The sequence below is a fragment of the Chlorocebus sabaeus genome, chromosome 26 (assembly GCF_047675955.1).
Source record: "Chlorocebus sabaeus isolate Y175 chromosome 26, mChlSab1.0.hap1, whole genome shotgun sequence".
Classification (NCBI taxonomy): Eukaryota; Metazoa; Chordata; class Mammalia; order Primates; family Cercopithecidae; genus Chlorocebus; species Chlorocebus sabaeus.
The window spans coordinates 43,070,940-43,090,233 of record NC_132929.1 but is presented as its reverse complement, the minus strand read 5'-3'; the positions used below and the strand labels follow the sequence as shown (position 1 = coordinate 43,090,233).

The 19,294-nt window shown below is 39.4% G+C and overlaps 1 protein-coding gene across 1 annotated transcript in view; it reads right to left on the bottom strand.

Moving 5' to 3' along the window:
• IQCH (IQ motif containing H) overlaps positions 1-19,294 on the bottom strand; it is a 259,181-nt gene that overhangs the window by 130,644 nt on the left and 109,243 nt on the right. Inside the window, exons 7-8 of the mRNA XM_073012272.1 lie at positions 14,045-14,121; positions 11,585-11,623 (exon numbers count right to left, since the gene is read on the bottom strand). Coding sequence (XP_072868373.1) covers positions 11,585-11,623; positions 14,045-14,121 — 116 coding nt within the window. The remainder of the gene's footprint in view (positions 1-11,584; positions 11,624-14,044; positions 14,122-19,294) is intronic.

The window sequence follows — 19,294 nt, the reverse complement described above, 5'->3', positions numbered from 1 at the left end:
TCAATATGTCAGCGTTCTCAGATGTATAAGCCCATCTTTACCAAACTGTAGGGTTATAATTGCTCTTTGCATTTTGAAGAGTTTTCAAAAAACCCAAAAGAAAAAACCCCCCAGCAATTTATCCATAACGATTATGCCACAGCACTGAGTTGAGTATTACTACATCAGATTATTCACGCATTTTCTTTTCTCCGGTCCTGGGAGGAGGAATAATTAATTAGACTGCCATCTCAAGTAAAAATGCTGAAAAACAAGTGTTAAGTCCAAAAGTGCACATTTCCTTTTACTTTAGAAGCACACTTTAAACAGCAGTGACCTTTTTGTGTACTTTTAACTTGAGTTGTTATAAGGCATAAAAATGAGGGAAAAAGTCTTCACGCCAAGCTTCTATCCCTTTCTGATCTAATCAGGGTGCCAGAAGAGAATGCAAGCTACTTGGTAGATGAAAATAAATTCCTTCTCTTGGATGGGCAAGAGAAAGTTGGAGAAGTAATGCCTCCTTCAGCAGCCACCAGTGCTGGCAGGAGAGGCTGCCACTCCTGGTGGAAAACAAGTGGCACATGTTCCAACAGAAATGGCCTCTATGGCCACATTTCTTCCTCCCTTCAGGAACGGTCTCTGCTAGTAGGAATTAGAATTCACAGAAGAATGACAGTGCTTCATCAGTGAGAAACAGCCATGCAAAATAATCACAGATGGATGTGTATGGAGCTGGTTCGTCCTGCCAGTCACGTGTGATGCAGTCAATAGGACTCTGAGACTTCTATAAGAAGCAAAGCTATGGATGGGAGATTTGCCAGATAATCTTGTCTCCTTGGCAATACTCAAGTATTTCTGAAACTTCTTATATTCACAGTGAGACATGTGGAATTAGGGCCATCTATAAAAATGGGACAACCTTGGGAGAAGTTGAGAAAGGAGAGGACTCACATCTCTCTCAGACAGTGCCTTTCCATGGGGTGGGTCTAGGGTTATGTACATCAGCAAATGCATTTTAGACCTTCTGAAAGAACAGGCTTGCATGGCAGTGGGAGCGAAATTTATCAGTGGCTGTTTTAGAACAAAGGGATGACACCTTTCTACCATCTTGGAGGATATTCCAGCAAAGACCTGCTCTCAAAGGAAACACACTCCTGGACATCAAACAGACCACTCAGGCACTGGGAAGCTATGGGTTTGCAGTCAGCTAAAGCATAACTGTAGTACATTCGTCACAGAGAACGCCACACTTGGGAGCACTTTAGACTTGGAGCAAGAAAAGACATGCCTCTCAAGAGACAGGCTTCCCAAATTAAAGCCGTGCATCAGCATTGTGAGATCCATTGAGCAGGTAAAGACAAAGCTGCTTCGAAGCTGGCTAGGAATAAGAGCCCTGATTAAAGGTCACGCCATGCTTCAGGTTCGGGCTCCTTCTGTTATTCTTTATTATTTATCTCCGTGAACTTGTCCACTATTATTTGTTGGCTTTCTTTCTTCTTTCTTTCCTTTTTCTTTTCCCCTCCCTTCTTTCCTTCCTCCTTCCTTTCTCTCTTTCCTTCCTCCCTCCTTCCCTTCCTTCCTTCTTTTCCCTTCCCTCTCCTTTCTCTCTCTTTCTTTTTCCCTTCCTCCCTCTCTCTTTCCTTCCTTTTTAAAGACGTGCTGTAATCCCAATATGATATTACTGACTTTAAGGCAATTTTTTTCCCTTCTAGCCAAGAAGGAGTTCTGTTAAAACACTGTATTCTCACCTGGTCCTTCTTGGGTCACAATCATACCTTTGCAAGATGCCTGTATTTACTAACTGGCCCACACAAAGTCCAAACCTGTGGCCTAATTATTAGCATCTTGCTCTAACTAACTAGCTGGGAAATGTTCTTCGTTTGCAAAGTGTAATCGCTAATCAGATAACTTTGAGAGTTTCTGGAGCAGTTCTTTAGGCAAAATTCTAAATCCAAAACAAAAAACAGGAAAGCAGGATGATGATTACATATGTTAGTAGGTCACAGATGTTAAGCAAAAAAGATAGACCCAGCGTTGCATTCTGAAATTTAGAAATACTAGCTGGGTGTGGTGGTGCACACCTGTAGTCCCAGCTACTTGGAAGGCCGAGGTGAGAGGATCGCTTGAGCCCAAGAGTTTGAGGCTGCAGTGAGCTATAATCACACCACTGCACTCCAGCCTGGTGACAGATTGAGACCCTGGCTCTCAAATAAATAAATAAATAAAATTTAGAAATAACCACTACAAAGAAAATCACATTTCTAAGACAAATGTCTTTATGAAAAATGTTCTTTTCATTTATGTGGACAGTATGCGGGTGTGGCGTTAAACCGGATCCATAATTGGATACAAGCAGGATCTCATAGTGGCAAATGGCCAAGTATTTGGGATAATACCACATGGATATCATCTTTAGAGAATGAAAATCATTCCATTGCCTAGAAGAATAGACTAAATTCCTTCTGAAACTAAAAGCCAATGTTCAGTTTCTCAAATACCCAAACATATCCATTAGTAATTAGCCCAGGCAATTGCACTGTGTGAAAAAGAGTAAGTTCTTCCTGCACCTTATGGCTCTAAATGTGAGTTTGGATTTAGAATGTGAATGGAATGTCCCTCAGAGATGGAGTCCTTATTCTTTCCCAAAGACCAGGGATGCTATTTGTCTGACCCTGCTTTTAAATTGTGTTCAGGGTCCACAATGTGTTCAGCTTCGTATAGAATAAACATCAGGACCTCAGCTGGCTAGAACTGTTCAAAAGATGTACATGATATTCAGAGAGAGTAGCTGACCTAATCAGGGGTCTGGAATTCAGCATAGTCACAGGCCTGAATTTTAGAGGATGAGGGAACTTGAAGGTCACTGGCCTTGCCTTTTTCTCAATAGGTTATTATGGGCCCAGGGAAATTAGCCTTGGCCTTAAGTCCAACTAACCTGGGTTCAAATCCAAGCTTTGCCAATATGTGCTACATACTCTTGGGCAAGTTACTACACCCTCTGAACCTAAATTTTCCTTATCTGTAAAAATGAGAGGTCCCTGCAGAGCTGCTGTGATGATTACAGTATGTGTCAAGAACCTTTAACAGTGCCTTAACCCTAGTCAATGTGGTTTTTACTATAGAGAAGGAAACTGAGGCTCAGAGAGGTTAAATGACTTGCCCAAAATCACAAAGCTAGTTGGTGGATCTTCTTAATTTCCAAGACAGTATTTTTGTTACTATATGACAAAATTCTGTTCCTAAACAACCCAAATCCATACATAACCAAAGGAAGGAGAATAAGTGCTATAAGAAGTGTGTCTTTGCTACTCTTCCATTTCCTTTCATCAGCTCCTCTTCCTTCCCATCGGGTGCTTTTTCTTTCACACCCTACCCCGTGCTGACCCCTGCCCCCATACCACCAGTGCCCACAGCCTAAACTGTCTAGAACTCTCCATATGGACCCTTACTAAGCTGTGCTCTTCTTAGCCTTCCTTCTACCACCTTGTACGTCAGAGCCAACCTGGCCTTGATCTGCTGGTTTTTTCTTTTGCTTTTTAAAAAACTGAATGATAATTATTATTTTTAGAGACATGGTCTCCCTGTGTCATCCAGGCTGGAGTGCAGTGGTATGATCATAGCCCGCTGCAGCCTCAAACTCCTGGGCACAAGTGATCCTCTCACCTCAGCTTCCCGAGTAGGTGGAACTACTGGAACACATCATGACGCCCATCTAATTTCTGTACTTTTTTTTTTTTTTGGTAGAGATAGGGGTCTCGCTATCTTCCCCAGGCTGGTCTTGAACTCCTGGCCTCAAGCGATCCACCCACCCCAGCCTCCCAAAGTGTTGGGGTTACAGGCATGAGCCACTGTACTCAGCTCATTTTTTCTTATTTGATAGGCTGGAAAGCAATTTGTTAAACTAATTCCTATCAATGTGCTAATGAACATAACATGGTGTGGTGTATCGGAAGCAAGAAGACCCAGACTCTAGTCTGTTACCACCTTCCTCTGTGGCCTTGGGAAACCAATTCCGTGGGTTTCAGTTTCCATTAAGAGATCACTCAAGGCACTTCTAATTTTGATACCCTATGCCTCTCTGACTTAATGTGTCACCCCTCCAGGGGTATTGGCTTTTTAATAAACTTCTGGAGCCAGTAAAGCCATCAAATCAAAGGCAACTATCTCCAATGGCGTCACTTTATGCACCATGAAAAAGACCTGGGGGATTTTTTTTTCCTATTCTATTTTTTAGATAGAAAACTCTTTCTAGTAACTCTGAAATCAAAATAGATGAACGGCTGCCCACACCACCTATTGGTAAAGGTGGTCATGGGAAGAGAACCCCAAAGAGTGATATTCCAGTATTCTGGGGTCTGCAAGTCAATGGCTCTCAGTTCTTAGTACTAAGAAATTATCTAAGTAATCCGTAAGTGCCAATTAAAAGTGAAAGTCAGAGTCCTTAACCTTTACAAAGAATAAAAGGCAAAAACAGAACTCATCGAGCAGAGACATATAAAAGAAGAGACTTGAGTGCAAAGGCCACTCAGATCAGCAGCAATTTTCTAGAAATAATTTCTGCAATTGCTTTGAAAGGTATCTTTATTCAAATGAGTCTTCCTGAACTCTAAAACACTTCCTGAGGAGAAAAATCCCCGTCCTTTGATGCATCCTCATGGAACAAAAACACATGATGGATCAAAATCTGGTTGAAGATCAAACAGAACAGAATCAAGAAGATTTTCTAAATAGATGGTCTATTTTCAGTCAAATGTGAAATTTCCTTCTACAGACACATTTCATTTTAATGCTGCATTGATTTCATCTTTTCTGTTACACCTCTAATATTCTCCAAGAAAACGTGACATAGTTAAGGACCACTGGGGACAATGATGATGGATGGGTTGAACCTGCTGGGGATGTGGACAGGAAGCCTGACAGGATGGGAATCAAAAGCAGCCTGGATTCCCAGATCTCTGAGCAAAGACACATCATCATTTTCTCGACATGTATAGGAAAAAGAGCAAGCCTCAAAAAGGACTGCTATTATCACCAAAGTAAAGCTTGACATTCCAATTTTCCTGAGAAAAATGTGGGTCTAGTAAGTTCCTTGATCACAGATCACTAAAGAATACTTGCAGAATTTCTACAGAGCTCTACCTTGTCATACTCTCTATACCTATATACGTGTTCTTGTTTTGTTTTTGAGACAGAGTCTTCCTCTGTTGCCCAGGCTGCAGTGCAGTGGTACAATCTCTGTTTGCTGCAACCTCTACCTCCCAGGTTCAAGTGATTCTCCTGCCTCAGCTTCCCAAGCAGCCAGGATTACAGGCATGCGGCACCACGCCCAGCTAATTTTTGTATTTTTAGTAGAGATGGGGTTTCACCATGTTGTCCAGGCTGGTCTTGAACTCCTGACCTCAAGTGATCTGCCGGCCACGACCTCCCAAAGTGCTGGGATTACAGGCGTGAGCCACCGCGCATGGCTTCTATACCTACATATGTATTCTGGTTTATTTTTCTTCATAGCACTTATCTCACTCTTTGATGTTATATTCAGTATCTGATTATTGCCTCTCTCACTAGAATATAAATCCCAAGAGGGCAAGGACTAGGTTTGCTTTGTTCATTGCTGTGTCCCCAGTGCTATCTAGTACACTGCCTGGCACATGGTAAAGGTCAAAAAGGATTAGTTGAATGAATGAATGTATGAATGTATGAATGAATGAATGAAAGTATGAATGAATACTAAAATTTAAGCTTATAGCCAGTTGGACTGGGTTCACAGTACAAAGCTGTTCCATGTTCACACAAGTTATCTGCAAACTTGTAGCTTGAGTTTTGGAGCACTAATGCAAAATTTGGCTACTGAGATACAAAAATGTCCATACACTTCGATCAAGAAGTTCCACAGGCCAGGTGTGGTGGCTCATGCCTGTAATCCCAGCAGTTTGGGAGGTCAAGGCAGGTGGATCGCTTGAGCCCAGGAGTTCAAGACCAGCCTGGGCAACATGGTAAGACCCCATTTCTACAAAGAAATGCAAAAAAAAAAAAAAAAAAAATTAGCTGGGCATGGTGGCACATGCCTATAGTCCCAGCGACTCAGGAGGTCACCGGTGGGAGGATTGCTTGAGCCCCAGCGGGTCAAGGCTGCAGTGAGCCACGATCATGCCACTGTACTCCAGACTAGGTGACAGAGAGAGACCGCATCTCAAAACAAAAACAATTGTTTATTAATAATGTAACATTTATAATTTAATGTCAAGCAATAGGATGAATAAGAAAATTATGGTATATCTTTAATAAAGAATATTATAAAACCACTAAAAATGTTTTATGAATTTAAAATCATATATGTAAAGGTTTATGATAAATTGTTAGATGAAAAGAGTAAAATTACAGTTGAATATACAGTATAATACCAACAAAGAATATGCCACAGTTTAAATAGTACCAAAGGATTGTGATATGGGGAAAAAATCCTTCTATACTTTTTTCTCTTTTCTGAATTTTCCAAATTTTCTATGAATGATCAGGTCACAATTTGATCAATGAAAGAGATAAAGTGAAAAAATAAAGGTTATCTTGTTGGCTGATAATTTAACCCTTTTTTCTGTTGTATATAAGTGAAATTATTAATCACATGTAATAAAAATGTTTAGTTAGACAATGCTATGAAGAGTAGTAAACACAATCCTTATAGTTTTTCTCGGTAATCACAAGAAAAATTGTTTTGCAAGAATTCCGAAAAAATTATTTGGCAAATAAAACTATATAATTTCAATTCATTTGGAAAGTTTAATGATGAAAATGCATAGGTGAAGATGGCAATTTCTAATGAATTACAGAAAATGGTAACTGTTTTTAAAAGATTCTACATGCAAATCAAAACCACAATGAGATACCATCTCACACCAGTCAGAACGACCATTATAAAAGGTCAAAAAATAACAGATGCTGGTGAGGTTGCAGAGAAAAGGGAATGCTTATACACTGCCAGTGGGAATGTAAATTAGTTCAGCCATTGTAGAAAGCAGTTTAGTGACTTCTCAAAGAACTTAAAACAGAATTACCATTCGACCCAGCAATCCCATTATTGGGATATACCCAAAGGACTATAAATCATTCTACTGTAAAGACACATGCATGTGTTATGTTCACTGCAGCACTATTCACAATAGCAAAGACATGGAATCAATCTAAATTACCATCAACAGTAGACTGGTTAAAGACGATGTGGTACACATATACCATGGAATACTATGCAGCCACAGAAAAGAAAGAGGTCATGTTATTTGAAGCAACATGGATGGAGCTGGAGGCTATTATCCTAGGGAAAATAACACAGGAACAGAAAACCAAATACTGCATGTTCTCACTTATAAGTGGGAGCTAAAGATTGAGTACATGTAGACACAAAGAAGGGAACGACACAGGGGCCTACTTGAGGGTGGAGGCTGGGAAGAGGGTGAGGATCCAAAAACGACCTCTTGGGTACTATGCTTATTACCTGGGTGATGAAATAATCTGTACACCAAATCCCCATGACACACAACTTATTAATACCTATGTAACAAACCTGCATATGTACTTCTGAACCTAAAAGCTGAAAAAATAAAAATTAGGCTGGGCGCGGTGGCTCACGCCTGTAATCCCAGCACTTTGGGAGGTTGAGGTGGGCAGATCATTTGAGGTCAGGAGTTTGAGACCAGCCTGACCAACACGGGGAAACGCTGTCTCCACTAAAAATAAATAAATAAATAAAAATTAGCTGGGTGTGGTGGTGCACACCTCTAGTCCTACTTACTTAGGAGGCTAAGGCAGGAGAATCACTTGAACTTAGGAGGCAGAGGTGGCAGTGAGCCGAGATTGCGCCACTGCACTCCAGCCTGGGTAAGAGAGCAAGACTCCATTAACAAAAAAATAAAAAAATAAAAAAAATCAAGGTTTGTGTTTTTTAAAAAAGATTCCAACAGGTTTTTTTTTTTTTTTTTTTTTTTCCTGGATTTTTCTTTTCTTCCTTTAAGATGGTAAGTTAAATGAGGTTTTATGAGAGAAAATGAGTCTAAAAGAGAAAAAAATAGCTTTGGACTTGCTTTTGAATCTCATTTTGTATCACCAGGTTGCAGAGCTCTAATTCTCTAAGACCTGCCCTCTCTCCAACCCTTTAGGGCAAGACAAGGAAGGAGACTAAATTGTGCCGGGAGCAAAGTGAACCAGGGAGGCACCCTGTGCCCTTTAAGAAGTAGGCTTATTCCCCCACCAGATATGACATGTTAAAGCCAAAACTGCCGCTAGATAGCATCTAGTGGTTTTGAAAGCATACATTTTAAAGTCTCAAACATTTTGTTCAAATACTATATAGTTTGATGGTAAAGAGGTAAAATAGAAAACCCAGGTGTTGTGGATATAGGGGCCTAGAGCCCCTCACTGATAGGAGCTTTTGCTTCTCTTCTTTCTCTTGGGCTGTGGGGTGAGGACTCCCTGGGGTTGTAGGGTGAGGATATGGAAGCCCCTTAAAAATACTGATTGGATCCAATCTTCTTTGTATACAGATAGGGGGAAATGAGAGCAGATAGGGGCAGTGATATGTTTAATGTCACACATATTGCCTGATTAAAATATTTCAGCTGACTCACCCATAAAATAATTACAGTTTTCTAATGAGAGGATCAGAAGTATATGTTGGGAAAATACTAAAGAAAGTAACAATTGAAAAGAATGACTAAGAGAAGTGAGATCCCAAATTTGAGATTACAATGTTATCACCCAAACCTATTCTTTCTACACCAAAATAAATTTTACAATGGAGGGATGGCTTGGGAAACAGGATTTTCTATTATATTTTTCTTCAATTTGCATTTTTTTTTATTTGGAAATGTTTTGGAAAAGTTTTAAACACACAGAGAAGTATAGAGAATAATATAAAAAACTACCACGGACACATTTTTGTTTAATTTTTCGTCGTCTTTGCTGTATATATATAAATGTGTGTGTGTGGTGTGTGCATATGTGTGTGTATGTTATATATATACAAAGTTAACATCCTCTCTGTATTTCTTTTCACTCTCCTTCCTCTTTCTCCCTGTTCCCAGAAGCAAACACACTCATGAATTTGGTCTGTACTCCTATAGTAGAATAAATATTTGTTTGCTTGTTTTATCCATAAAATAGATTTTTATTATCAAAATATAAATTAAAGTTAAGTGAATCTCAACATAATTTTTATGCTTGCCTTAAATAAAAAGATTTATTTGCTGACAGGAAAATTTTAACAACCTCATACCTTTGAACTAGATTCTTGAAAATAAAGATGCCTGACATTGATCGAAATAACTATGACAAACTCTACTATCGTTTTTTATTTTTTTCTTTGGATCCTGTGTAGAGCCTGAATGACTTAAACTTATTCAACTTCTTAAACTGGGTTTGGTTAACTGAGCTATATGATAGAAAAGGCTGTTAAAGTCGGAGCTGATGAAAGCAGACACAGCAACAAAGGTGATCACTGCTGTCTGTTATTGAAGGAAACAGTAAAGGACACAGAAACTGATTACCTGTATACATGATATTGAATAGAGAAAATATTACATTATATTAGTTAGGCAGAAATGTAATATATTTTAGAAATGTATTAAGTGTAATATGTTTCTGTAAAAAATGATTGAGATTTATAAAAATTTCCCCAATGCTTTGGGGCTCTGGTAGTTACATAGTCCAGTGTTGTATGCTGGCTCTGTCATTTACTAATTGGATGACTAATTGAATGATAATAGTGCCTACTGCACAGAAATCCTGTGAAAACTAAGTGAGATAATCCACTTAAGACATTAGGAACAGAGCCTGGCAAAGAGTAAGCACTCAGTACATGTTAGCTGCAAGTAGCAGTAGCAGCAGCAGTGGCAGCCGTAGTAACACTATTTGTGAGCAGTAGTAGTAGTATTTGAAAAACTGACCCATGTGGAAGCATTCATAACCTGGAACGTGCAGAGAGCACAAACTCTGGAGCTTCACTCTGTCAGCTGGATCCTTTGCACCCCTTTGCCAACTGAGTGGGCCCGGGGACAACTGCAGCACATAGGTTCTGCCTGCTATGAGGGTTCACTGGGTATGAAAGATGCTTAGTGCCATGCATGCAGGACATGCTCAGTCAACATTAGCAGTTACAAATATTCCAGATAAATAATGCCTTAGTGTTTGTAAACACATCCTGTTTTTAACCTGCAGAATCAAGCTCACACTTTTCTCACAGTAAGACGTCAAAGGAAGCAAGACGAAGGATCCAATTGCACTGATTAGTTTACTGAGGAGCAATCTGTCTAGGTACAGAGGGACTGTATATAATCATTGATGTAAATACAGCTCTATCTAGGCACAGCTCTGCAGGAATAAAATGTGACCCCAAAGGCAGGCTCTTTTTCCTTGAAAGCAGATGGCTAAGATCCCCGTGAAATTCTTACTGATAAGAAGATCACCAAGAAAGGGAGGCCTAGAAGATGCTCTTAATAATGGACCAATGAGTTATGATAACAAGTACTTTTCCAAAACACTTTCACACACATTAACGCATCTGATCCATGCAGCAACCCTATGTGAAGGAAGGTATTGTCCTCATTTGTCAGAGGAGGAAAGTGAAGAGCAGAGAAGTAAAGTGACTTGCTCAAAGGAGAATCCGGTGCATTCCTACTTCAAGTTCAGGACTTTTATTACCCATGCATGACCTTCTGGAATGTTCCTTGCTGGCATGTACTTGCTATATTGTGGGGGCTATTTCGTTTTTCCAATATTTTTGTTACCTTAGTTGTTAGGATTAGCTTAGCTCTAAATCCCATCTGTACTACAGCATACACGCAATATGCTGCATGTGTATGTGCACCCTATATGCATGCACACATACAAGCACGTGCTGGGGAACAACTGCATTTATTTTCACATTTTATTTCTTTTTAAGTGTACTTTTAAAAGATGAAAATCTGTGATTGAGGTTGAAGATTGATGTGATTCAGCCAAATTTTAAGGATGCTAAGTCATTTGGACTGAAGCCTGAGAAGTAATTCAGTCCCAAAAGAAGGCAAAAAAGGGTTTTCACTTTAAATGAACCATGTTTTTAAAAAATTTTTTTCTCTGAAACCATGATCGAATTTCTTTTATAAAAGAAGCGATATTTATTTCCAGAGTCCAGAGGCAGCAGACACGCCCTCTTAGCAGGGACTTTTACTGGGCTGGTCAGGGAGGGGGAGGTGGGATGGGACACCCAACACTTTTTCCATTTCTTCAGAGGGAAACTCAGATGTCCAAACAAATTTTAACAAACGCATTAAGAGGTTTATTTGGGTAAATGGCCCGTAGTGGCTTTTGCCCCAGAAAGGAGAAAGGAACAAGTGGATAGATGATTTCTAGCAGGCAGGAAGACCTGTGCGGTGTCACCATGAGCACCTCCAGCTGTACTAGTGCCATTGGAATAATAAATTTGATATGGTGGTGAAAAAAAAAAAAAAAGAAGAAGCACGAACTTTTGTTGCCATCTCCAGCTGTCAAGCAGTCGCCCATACTTTTGCCCTGCAGCAAAAGGAAGGGACATCAGGTGACAGACCCTAAATTAAAACTAGTCACACAAATTACAGACCTTCCTATCATGATGTCCTCTTGGCCTTCTGCTTTTCCCCTACAATGAAGAACGAGACACAGTTTAAATCAAAACGACTCTCATGGGCAATTTTACAAAACAAATAGAAGGCTCAGGGCCTCACTCCTTTCCCCACTTTCCCTGCTGGGTCAGCCTGTTCTCTCTTTCCACACAGGCAGCAGCTAATAATTAGTAAGACCTTTCCCACACTGACAACAATGCTCTGTTTGCCAAGCCCCGTTTGCTTTGAAGAATTTGACTAAGCAAATATTTACAAAAACAACCATAATCAGAAGCCAAGTCCCACTTCTAGGGGACACTAGTGTGGCACCACACTGCTTTGTGGTGGAGTCTGATCAAAGGTCTGTACTGGCTCTATCACGAGGCGTGGCACACTTAAGTCCTTCTTCTTCTTTTTAACTTCCATGCCCAGGACACTTCCCACAAAATATATGAAAAATTACATTTACCATTGAAGAGTCAGTTTAGAAATGCTGTACCAATCTCGGACCACAGGAAAAAGTCATTAAATATTACTGTTTCCAGCAGTTGGGGAGAGCTTGGTGAAGTCAATAGAGGAAATTAAAGCCAGGGCTCATTAGCATTCAGAAAATATGTCATTATTTAAAACTATTTTTTTGAGGTAAACCATTTACTGGCTAAAACCTAGTCATAATATTTGTATTACCTGTAGATCTGTCATCTATAAAACTGTGGGACCTGAGCACTCCAACAGGGTGAGAATCAAAACAGGTGCCTCCGCCTGTTCCTATTATGCACATTAGCCCATGGCCTTCTCACAGCCTGTTAAACAGCTGAATTTGAAACAATAATGGTGCAGGCCAAACACTCGCCTGAAGGCCTGTCTGTCTTGGGATTTGGCCATTTACATTGATTTTCTTTACTCACATTTTTCATGAAACACAAATATTTGCCATGGCAACTGGGGTGTCATATGACATGCTGCTACATAAATAGCCTGGAAATCTCTTAAGGGGACACAGCCCACCAGTGCTGAAAATACAGTGAAACCTCTTGATGATTTCAGTATTGAAAGATGAAAGTCTGGGAAGAGCAGGTAGCAGTCTAGGATTAATTTCTCTTGTGCCACTCTTCAATTTCTCTTTTTTTCTTATGAGAGCAGCTGAAAACATGACCACTTTCCACATAAGGTAAGCCAGAAAAAGACAGTGCCAGCTGTCTCCTTTCTGTAGTGAAAAGTTTCAAAAATCACAAGTCTATCTGTAGCCCATAAACATAAGAAAGCAAGGTACAAAAGTCCAGCACATTGAAACTGGGGGACTCTCCATAAGAATGAATTAGATTGTACTGTGAGGAGTTAATGTTAAAGAATACAGAATTTGGCCCAGTGTGGTGGCTCATGCCCACAAACCCAGCATTTTGGAAGGCCAAGGCAGGTGGATCACTTGAGGCCAGGAGTTCGAGACTAGCCTGGCCAACATAGAGAAACCCTGTCTTCACTAAAAATACAAAAAATTAGCCGGGAGTGGTGGTACATGCCTGTAATCCCAGCTACTAGGGATGCTGAGGCATGAGAATTGCTTGAATCTGGAAGCCAGAGGTTACAGTGAGCTGAGATTGCGCCAGCCTGGGTGACAGAGCAAGACTCCATCTCAAAAAAAAAAAAAAAAAAGAAAAAGAAAAAGAAAAGGAAGTGCCACATGATGATTTAAAAAAAAAAAAAAAAAAAAAGGCCAGGCGTGGTGGCTCATGCCTATAATCCCAGCACTTTGGGAGGCCGAGGCAGATGGGTGACTTGAGGTCAGGAGTTCGAGACCAGCCTGGCCAAAATGGTGAAACCCCCGTCCTCCACTAAAAATACAAAAATTTGCCTGGCATGATGGTAGGCACCTGTAATCCCAGCTTCCTGGGAGTCTGAGACATGAGAATCACTTGAACCCAGGAGGCAGAGGTTGCAGTGAGTTGACATTGTGCCACTGCACTCCAGCCTGGGTGACAGAGTGAGACTCTGTCTTGAAATAATAATAATAATAATAATAATAATAATAATGCAGAATTCTTTCCCCTGCTTCATTAAGGTATTCTATGTTTGAAGATCTTGCCTTTTTAAACTGTATTTAAAGACAAATTAAATACAGTAGAACCTCACAATAAGACATCCTATACCACACAAATTTGGATACAAAGCAATAGCTACTGGACTCCTGACCAGTTAGTATTAGAAGTTGACCCAGTCATTTAGTTAATCTTGCAATGATGCAACATGATTGAATTTTTTAGACTCCACCAATAACATTATGCTAGAGTTGACTTGTACAATTCCCCTTTTGAAAGTCAAATGCATACCAGCAACAGCTGAAATAGCACTTATTTCTAGGTTGAAGGTACAACTCAATAACATATGTAAATCACCAAAAATCTCACCGAAAATGTTGTAAATAAGAACAATTTTCTTTCTGTAGTGAGGAATATGAATACCTTTGAACTGTGTTTCTTGGGAAAGAACTTCACCTCTGCTGGAGGTGGCGGTGGTTCCCGAGGTACAGTGAAAGTGGCTGTGGATGAAGACAGTACATGTTATCTTTTCCAGAAGAAGAGGCTGAGTCACTGGTTGGATGCTATTGGATTTGTACCTTGAAAGTCAAATGGCTCTGTCACCCACTGTGCACTCACTACCTTTCTTTCTGTATTCATTCAGTGAAACAGCTATGATCACTGACTTCAAAAGGAAGCCAAGAGCATGGGAGGGCAACAGTTCTATTAGAATATAAGGTCAGCCCGCCTTATGCAAACTGCCTAGATAAAAGGACAAATTTTAAAAGCTGGTACATTTCAAAAGCAGGCAAATTAGAGAGTAATATCTGTCTTATAGAATGCTTTGTTAGAAGATTTCTTTAAATAGCCAGATTCCCAGGTTCATGTAAAAGGTGATTTAACATAGCTACATATGGACTATTCTATTGTGTAAAAAAAAGATTCTAAAAAATTTAAATGACTGAGGGAAGTGATACAAGTGAAAAGCACCATAAAGATTATTTTTGAAATTAGTTAGGTCTATAAGCAGCAACTTTTAGAGAACACACCTAGTCCACGGTTGAGGAAGAATGGTGCCCACATGCTAGACAATGCTGTCTCAATCACATCTCTCCTACTGCCTGGCAGCAAACCTGACTGCCCTTTACCAAAAGCCCAAGTCTGACATTCTCAGGGGAGAAAAATCCTTATAATACTCTTCCCAAGAAAGAGAACAAATAATTTATTTAAATGGTTAATTGAATAAAAGAAGTGAGGCTTCTTTCAGCTCAATTCCTTCAGCTCAACCCCCTTTTCTGTCAGTTTTCTATAACAACAATCTTAGAAGGAATTGACAGATATTGATCAAAAACAGCACACTAGTAAAGGATATCAATACATAATTTAGAATCTCACTTTGAGGACTTGGTTCTCTTAGATTGCCTCAACTGAGCTGCAAGGAATATCTTCAGCTCTTTTTTAAAAAGTAGGAAAAATTGCAGAGCCTTTTCAGTGAAACTCACCTTCACAAAAGGGATGTATTTGTTGCATTTGATCAACTCATTTTTACACTCCTCTGGTTTCCCTGGCTTCCGGCAAGCTTCCCTGTGACTTGAAGTCCTCACTCTCCCCTGGCCAGTAGTGTATGAAGACCCCATTTTAAGGCTATAGTTTTTGCCTTCAGTTCCATGCTCTCCTTCCCTGGTGTTCACTTTGGAGTTTGCTCTCCCACTTCTGAAGGTAAGTCCACATCCTGTGTTCAGCCTGCTTTGACTCCACAGATTCACCAGTAAAATTTGTTATTCCTATTGTCTGCAGACTCAGTACAATTTTTGTTTAGCTTTCAGGTTCTTCAGACAAGTGAGATTTATGGCTAAATTCTCATGTTCAAACAAAATAGCAGCTGAGAAATTTTCAAGTGGGCATAACTTTTAAAGGATTTTAGTAAAATTTTAATATAATTTGGTAGGATAAAGATCTCAAGGCTAAGTAATTTCACATGGCTAATACACAGTTAATGATATCAATAAGAATTTTCTTAGTTGTCTGCAGAAATGCTATCACTAAATTATATTTTCTTGTAGCCTTGGATTTTATGAGACACATGCATTTGAAGAATGGGTCTGCATGTTTACAAAACTGTATCCTAATGCACTGCCTATTTTGCTACTCAATTTCCTTGCTGGAAAAATCTGTTTGGTAAATTTTGCCAGAGTTAATGTAGAGGAAAAAATCCTTGTCTTTCTGGACAAACTTGTATGCTTCTGTGGTAGTTATTACTATTTTTTTTTTTTTTTTTTTTGAGACGGAGTCTCACTCTGTCGCCTGGGCTGGAGTGCAGTGGCATGATCTCGGCTCACTGCAAGCTCTGCCTCCTGGGTTCAAGTCATTCTCCTGCCTCAGCCTCCCGAGTAGCTGGGACTACAGGTGCCCGCCACCACACCCGGCTAATTTTTTTGTTGTATTTTTTGGTAGAGACGGGATTTCACCATGTTAGACAGGATGGTCTCAATCTCCTGACCTTGTGATCCGCCCGCCTTGGTCTCCCAAAGTGCTGGTATTATAGGCATGAGCCACTGCGCCCAGCCAGTTATTACTAATTTTAGAGCCCCAGTTTTTTCAGAGTGACAATATGCCCAACTCCTAGCATTGTCAGATTAGAAAAAAAATTGTTTTTAAAAGAACATGCAGTTAAATTTTAACAAGATAAACAATAAATAAGTTTTTAGTATGCCTCAAATATTAAATATATATACTTAAATCCAACAAGGAAGAACAGAATTTCCGTGAATGGATTAGAATAAGTATAACATCATTCTAAGTATTTATTTAGTATAAGTATGTCTATAATCCTAATGTTAGCTCTAACCCTATCCCTGGACATCCACTTTCCCAACCTTTCTTGTAGCTAACAGTGAGCAGTGAAATGGAAGGGAAAGTTCACCCCAAGGCTTCTGGGAAGACACTGACACCACTGTTTTCCCTTGATCTGGCCTGGAATGTGTATGTAAGGCCCAGGGCTGCAGAAACCATTTTATGGCCATGAGGTGGCAAGCATGAGGATGAAATCAAACCAAAGAGGGTAAAGTAAAAAGAACAGGGCTAATATCCAGAACCTACAAAGAACTCAAACAAATTTACAAGAAAAAAGCAAACAACCCCATCAAAAAGTAGGCAAAGGATATGAACAGACACTTCTCAAAAGAAGACATTCATACAGCCAACAGACACATGAACAAATGCTCATCATCACTGGCCATCAGAGAAATGCAAATCAAAACCACAATGAGATACCATCTCACACCAGTTAGAATGGCAATCATTAAAAAATCAGGAAATAACAGGTGCTGGAGAGGATGTGGAGAAATAGGAACGCTTTTACACTGTTGGTGGGACTGTAAACTAGTTCAACCATTGTGGAAAACAGTGTGGCGATTCCTCAAGGATCTAGAACTAGAAATATCATTTGACCCAGCCATCCCATTACTGGGTATATACCCAAAGGATTATAAATCACACTTCTATAAAGACACATGCACATGTATGTTTACTGCAGCACTATTCACAATAGCAAAGACTTGGAATCAACCCAAATGTCCATCAGTGACAGACTGGATTAAGAAAATGTGGCACATATATACCATGGAATACTATGCAGCCATAAAAAAGGATGAGTTTGTCTCCTTTGTAGGGACATGGATGCAGCTGGAAATCATCATTCTCAGCAAACTATTGCAAGGACAGAAAACCAAACACCGCATGTTCTCACTCATAGGTGGGAATTGAACAATGAGATCACTTGGACACAGGAAGGGGAACATCACACACCGGGGCCTACTGTGGGGAGGGGACAGGGAGGAGGGATAGCATTAGGAGATATACCTAATGTAAATGACAAGTTAATGGGTGCAGCACACCAACATGGCACATGTATACATATGTAACAAAACTGCACACTGTGCACATGTACCCTAGAACTTAAAGTATAGTAATAAAACAAAACAAAATAAAAAAAAGAACTCCATGACAACCCTGCTGATCAATACCACCATACCTAGGCTCCTCACTTCCCAATTTCTTGTGTATGAAACAAACTCCTCATTGTTTAGGCCACTGGTAGTTTTCTGATATTTATAATTATATGCATTCCTGACTGGTACTACCTGTTCCCTTCTCTTCCTCCTTCCCTCTTCTCTTCCTTCCATACTTTGTCTTATTGCATGTGCTAGGACCTCAGTACAAAAATGGTGGCAACAAAGATCATCCTTGGCTTGTCTCTGCTTTTAATGGAGAAATAGAAAAGGAATGCTACAAAAGTTTCCCTACTAGGAGTATTTTTTGTTCTAGGGCTTTGGTTGATAACAACAATCAGGTTCAGAAAATTCTCTTCTATTCTACTCCATCCAGAGGATTTTCCCTTATCATTAATGTTTAATAGTATTGAATGATTTCTTTTCCTTTGATATATATTGAGATCATGAGGTTTTTTCTTTTTGAATATGTTAATATGGTGAATTATATTGCTAAATATTTCTGATGTTGAACTTTCCTTACATTGTTCCTTGATTATGATGAACACTTTAATGTTTATTTAGAATCTTTGTCTCTATGTTCCTAAATAAGATTGATCTATGTATATTTTTTCTTGTACTGTGCCTTTTCCATTTTGATAGCAAAGTTATAATAGCTCCATAAAATCAGTTTACAAGCTTTTCCTCTTTTTTTCCCCATGGAATAGTATAAAAAGAATTAACTGACCTGTTAAGGTTGGTAAAACTTGCCTATAAAAGGCCTGAGGACTTCTCCCCTCTGGCATATTAGAGTATGTGAGTGTGTGTCTGTGTGTGTGTGTTTAAAAGACAGAGATTTTTGACTACCAATTCAAATTACCTAATGATATTGTTTTAAGTTTGTTATTTTTTCTCAAGTTATTTTTGGTAGTTTACATTTTTCTAGGAAATTTTTCTTTTCATATTTTAAAATGTATTGGCATAAAGCTACCATACTATGATTTTTTAAAAATTCTACTGTATCTATAGTTAGCGAACTTTTTTCATTTTAATAGTGTTGACTTGTGCCTTCTATTTTTCCTCTCTTTATCATTATTGTCAGAGATCTGCCTGTTCTATGTTATTTTAAAGAAGCCAATTTTTGACTGGGCGCAGTGGCTCATGCCTGTAATCCCAGCATTTTGGGAGGGCAAGGGGGGAGGATTGCCTGAGTTCAGGAGTTCGAGACAACCCTGGGCAACATGGTAAAACCCTCTCTCTACTAAAATACAAAAAAATCAGCCAGGCGTGGTGGCACGCACCTGTAGTCCCAGCTACTCGGGAGGCTGAGGCACGAGAATCGCTTGAGCCCTGGAGGCAGAAATTGCAGTGAGCTGAGATAGTGCCACTGCACTCCAGCTTGGGCTACAGAGTGAGACTCTGTCTCAAAATAAATAAATAAATAAATAAATAAATAAATAAATAAATAATAAAAAGAAGCCAATTTTTAATTCTTTTGGATCATTTTTGTTTTTACTTTCTTAATGTCTGCTTTTATTTTCATTATTTCCTTTCTTTTTTTTTTCCTAGTTTACTGCTTTTTTTTTCTGTCTTCTTTTGTTTAATTAGGCTTAGGTCACTTATCATCAATTGCTCTTGTTTTCTTTTTTTTTTTATTTTGTTTGAGACGAAGTCTCACTCTGTCACTCAGGCTGGATTGCAGTGG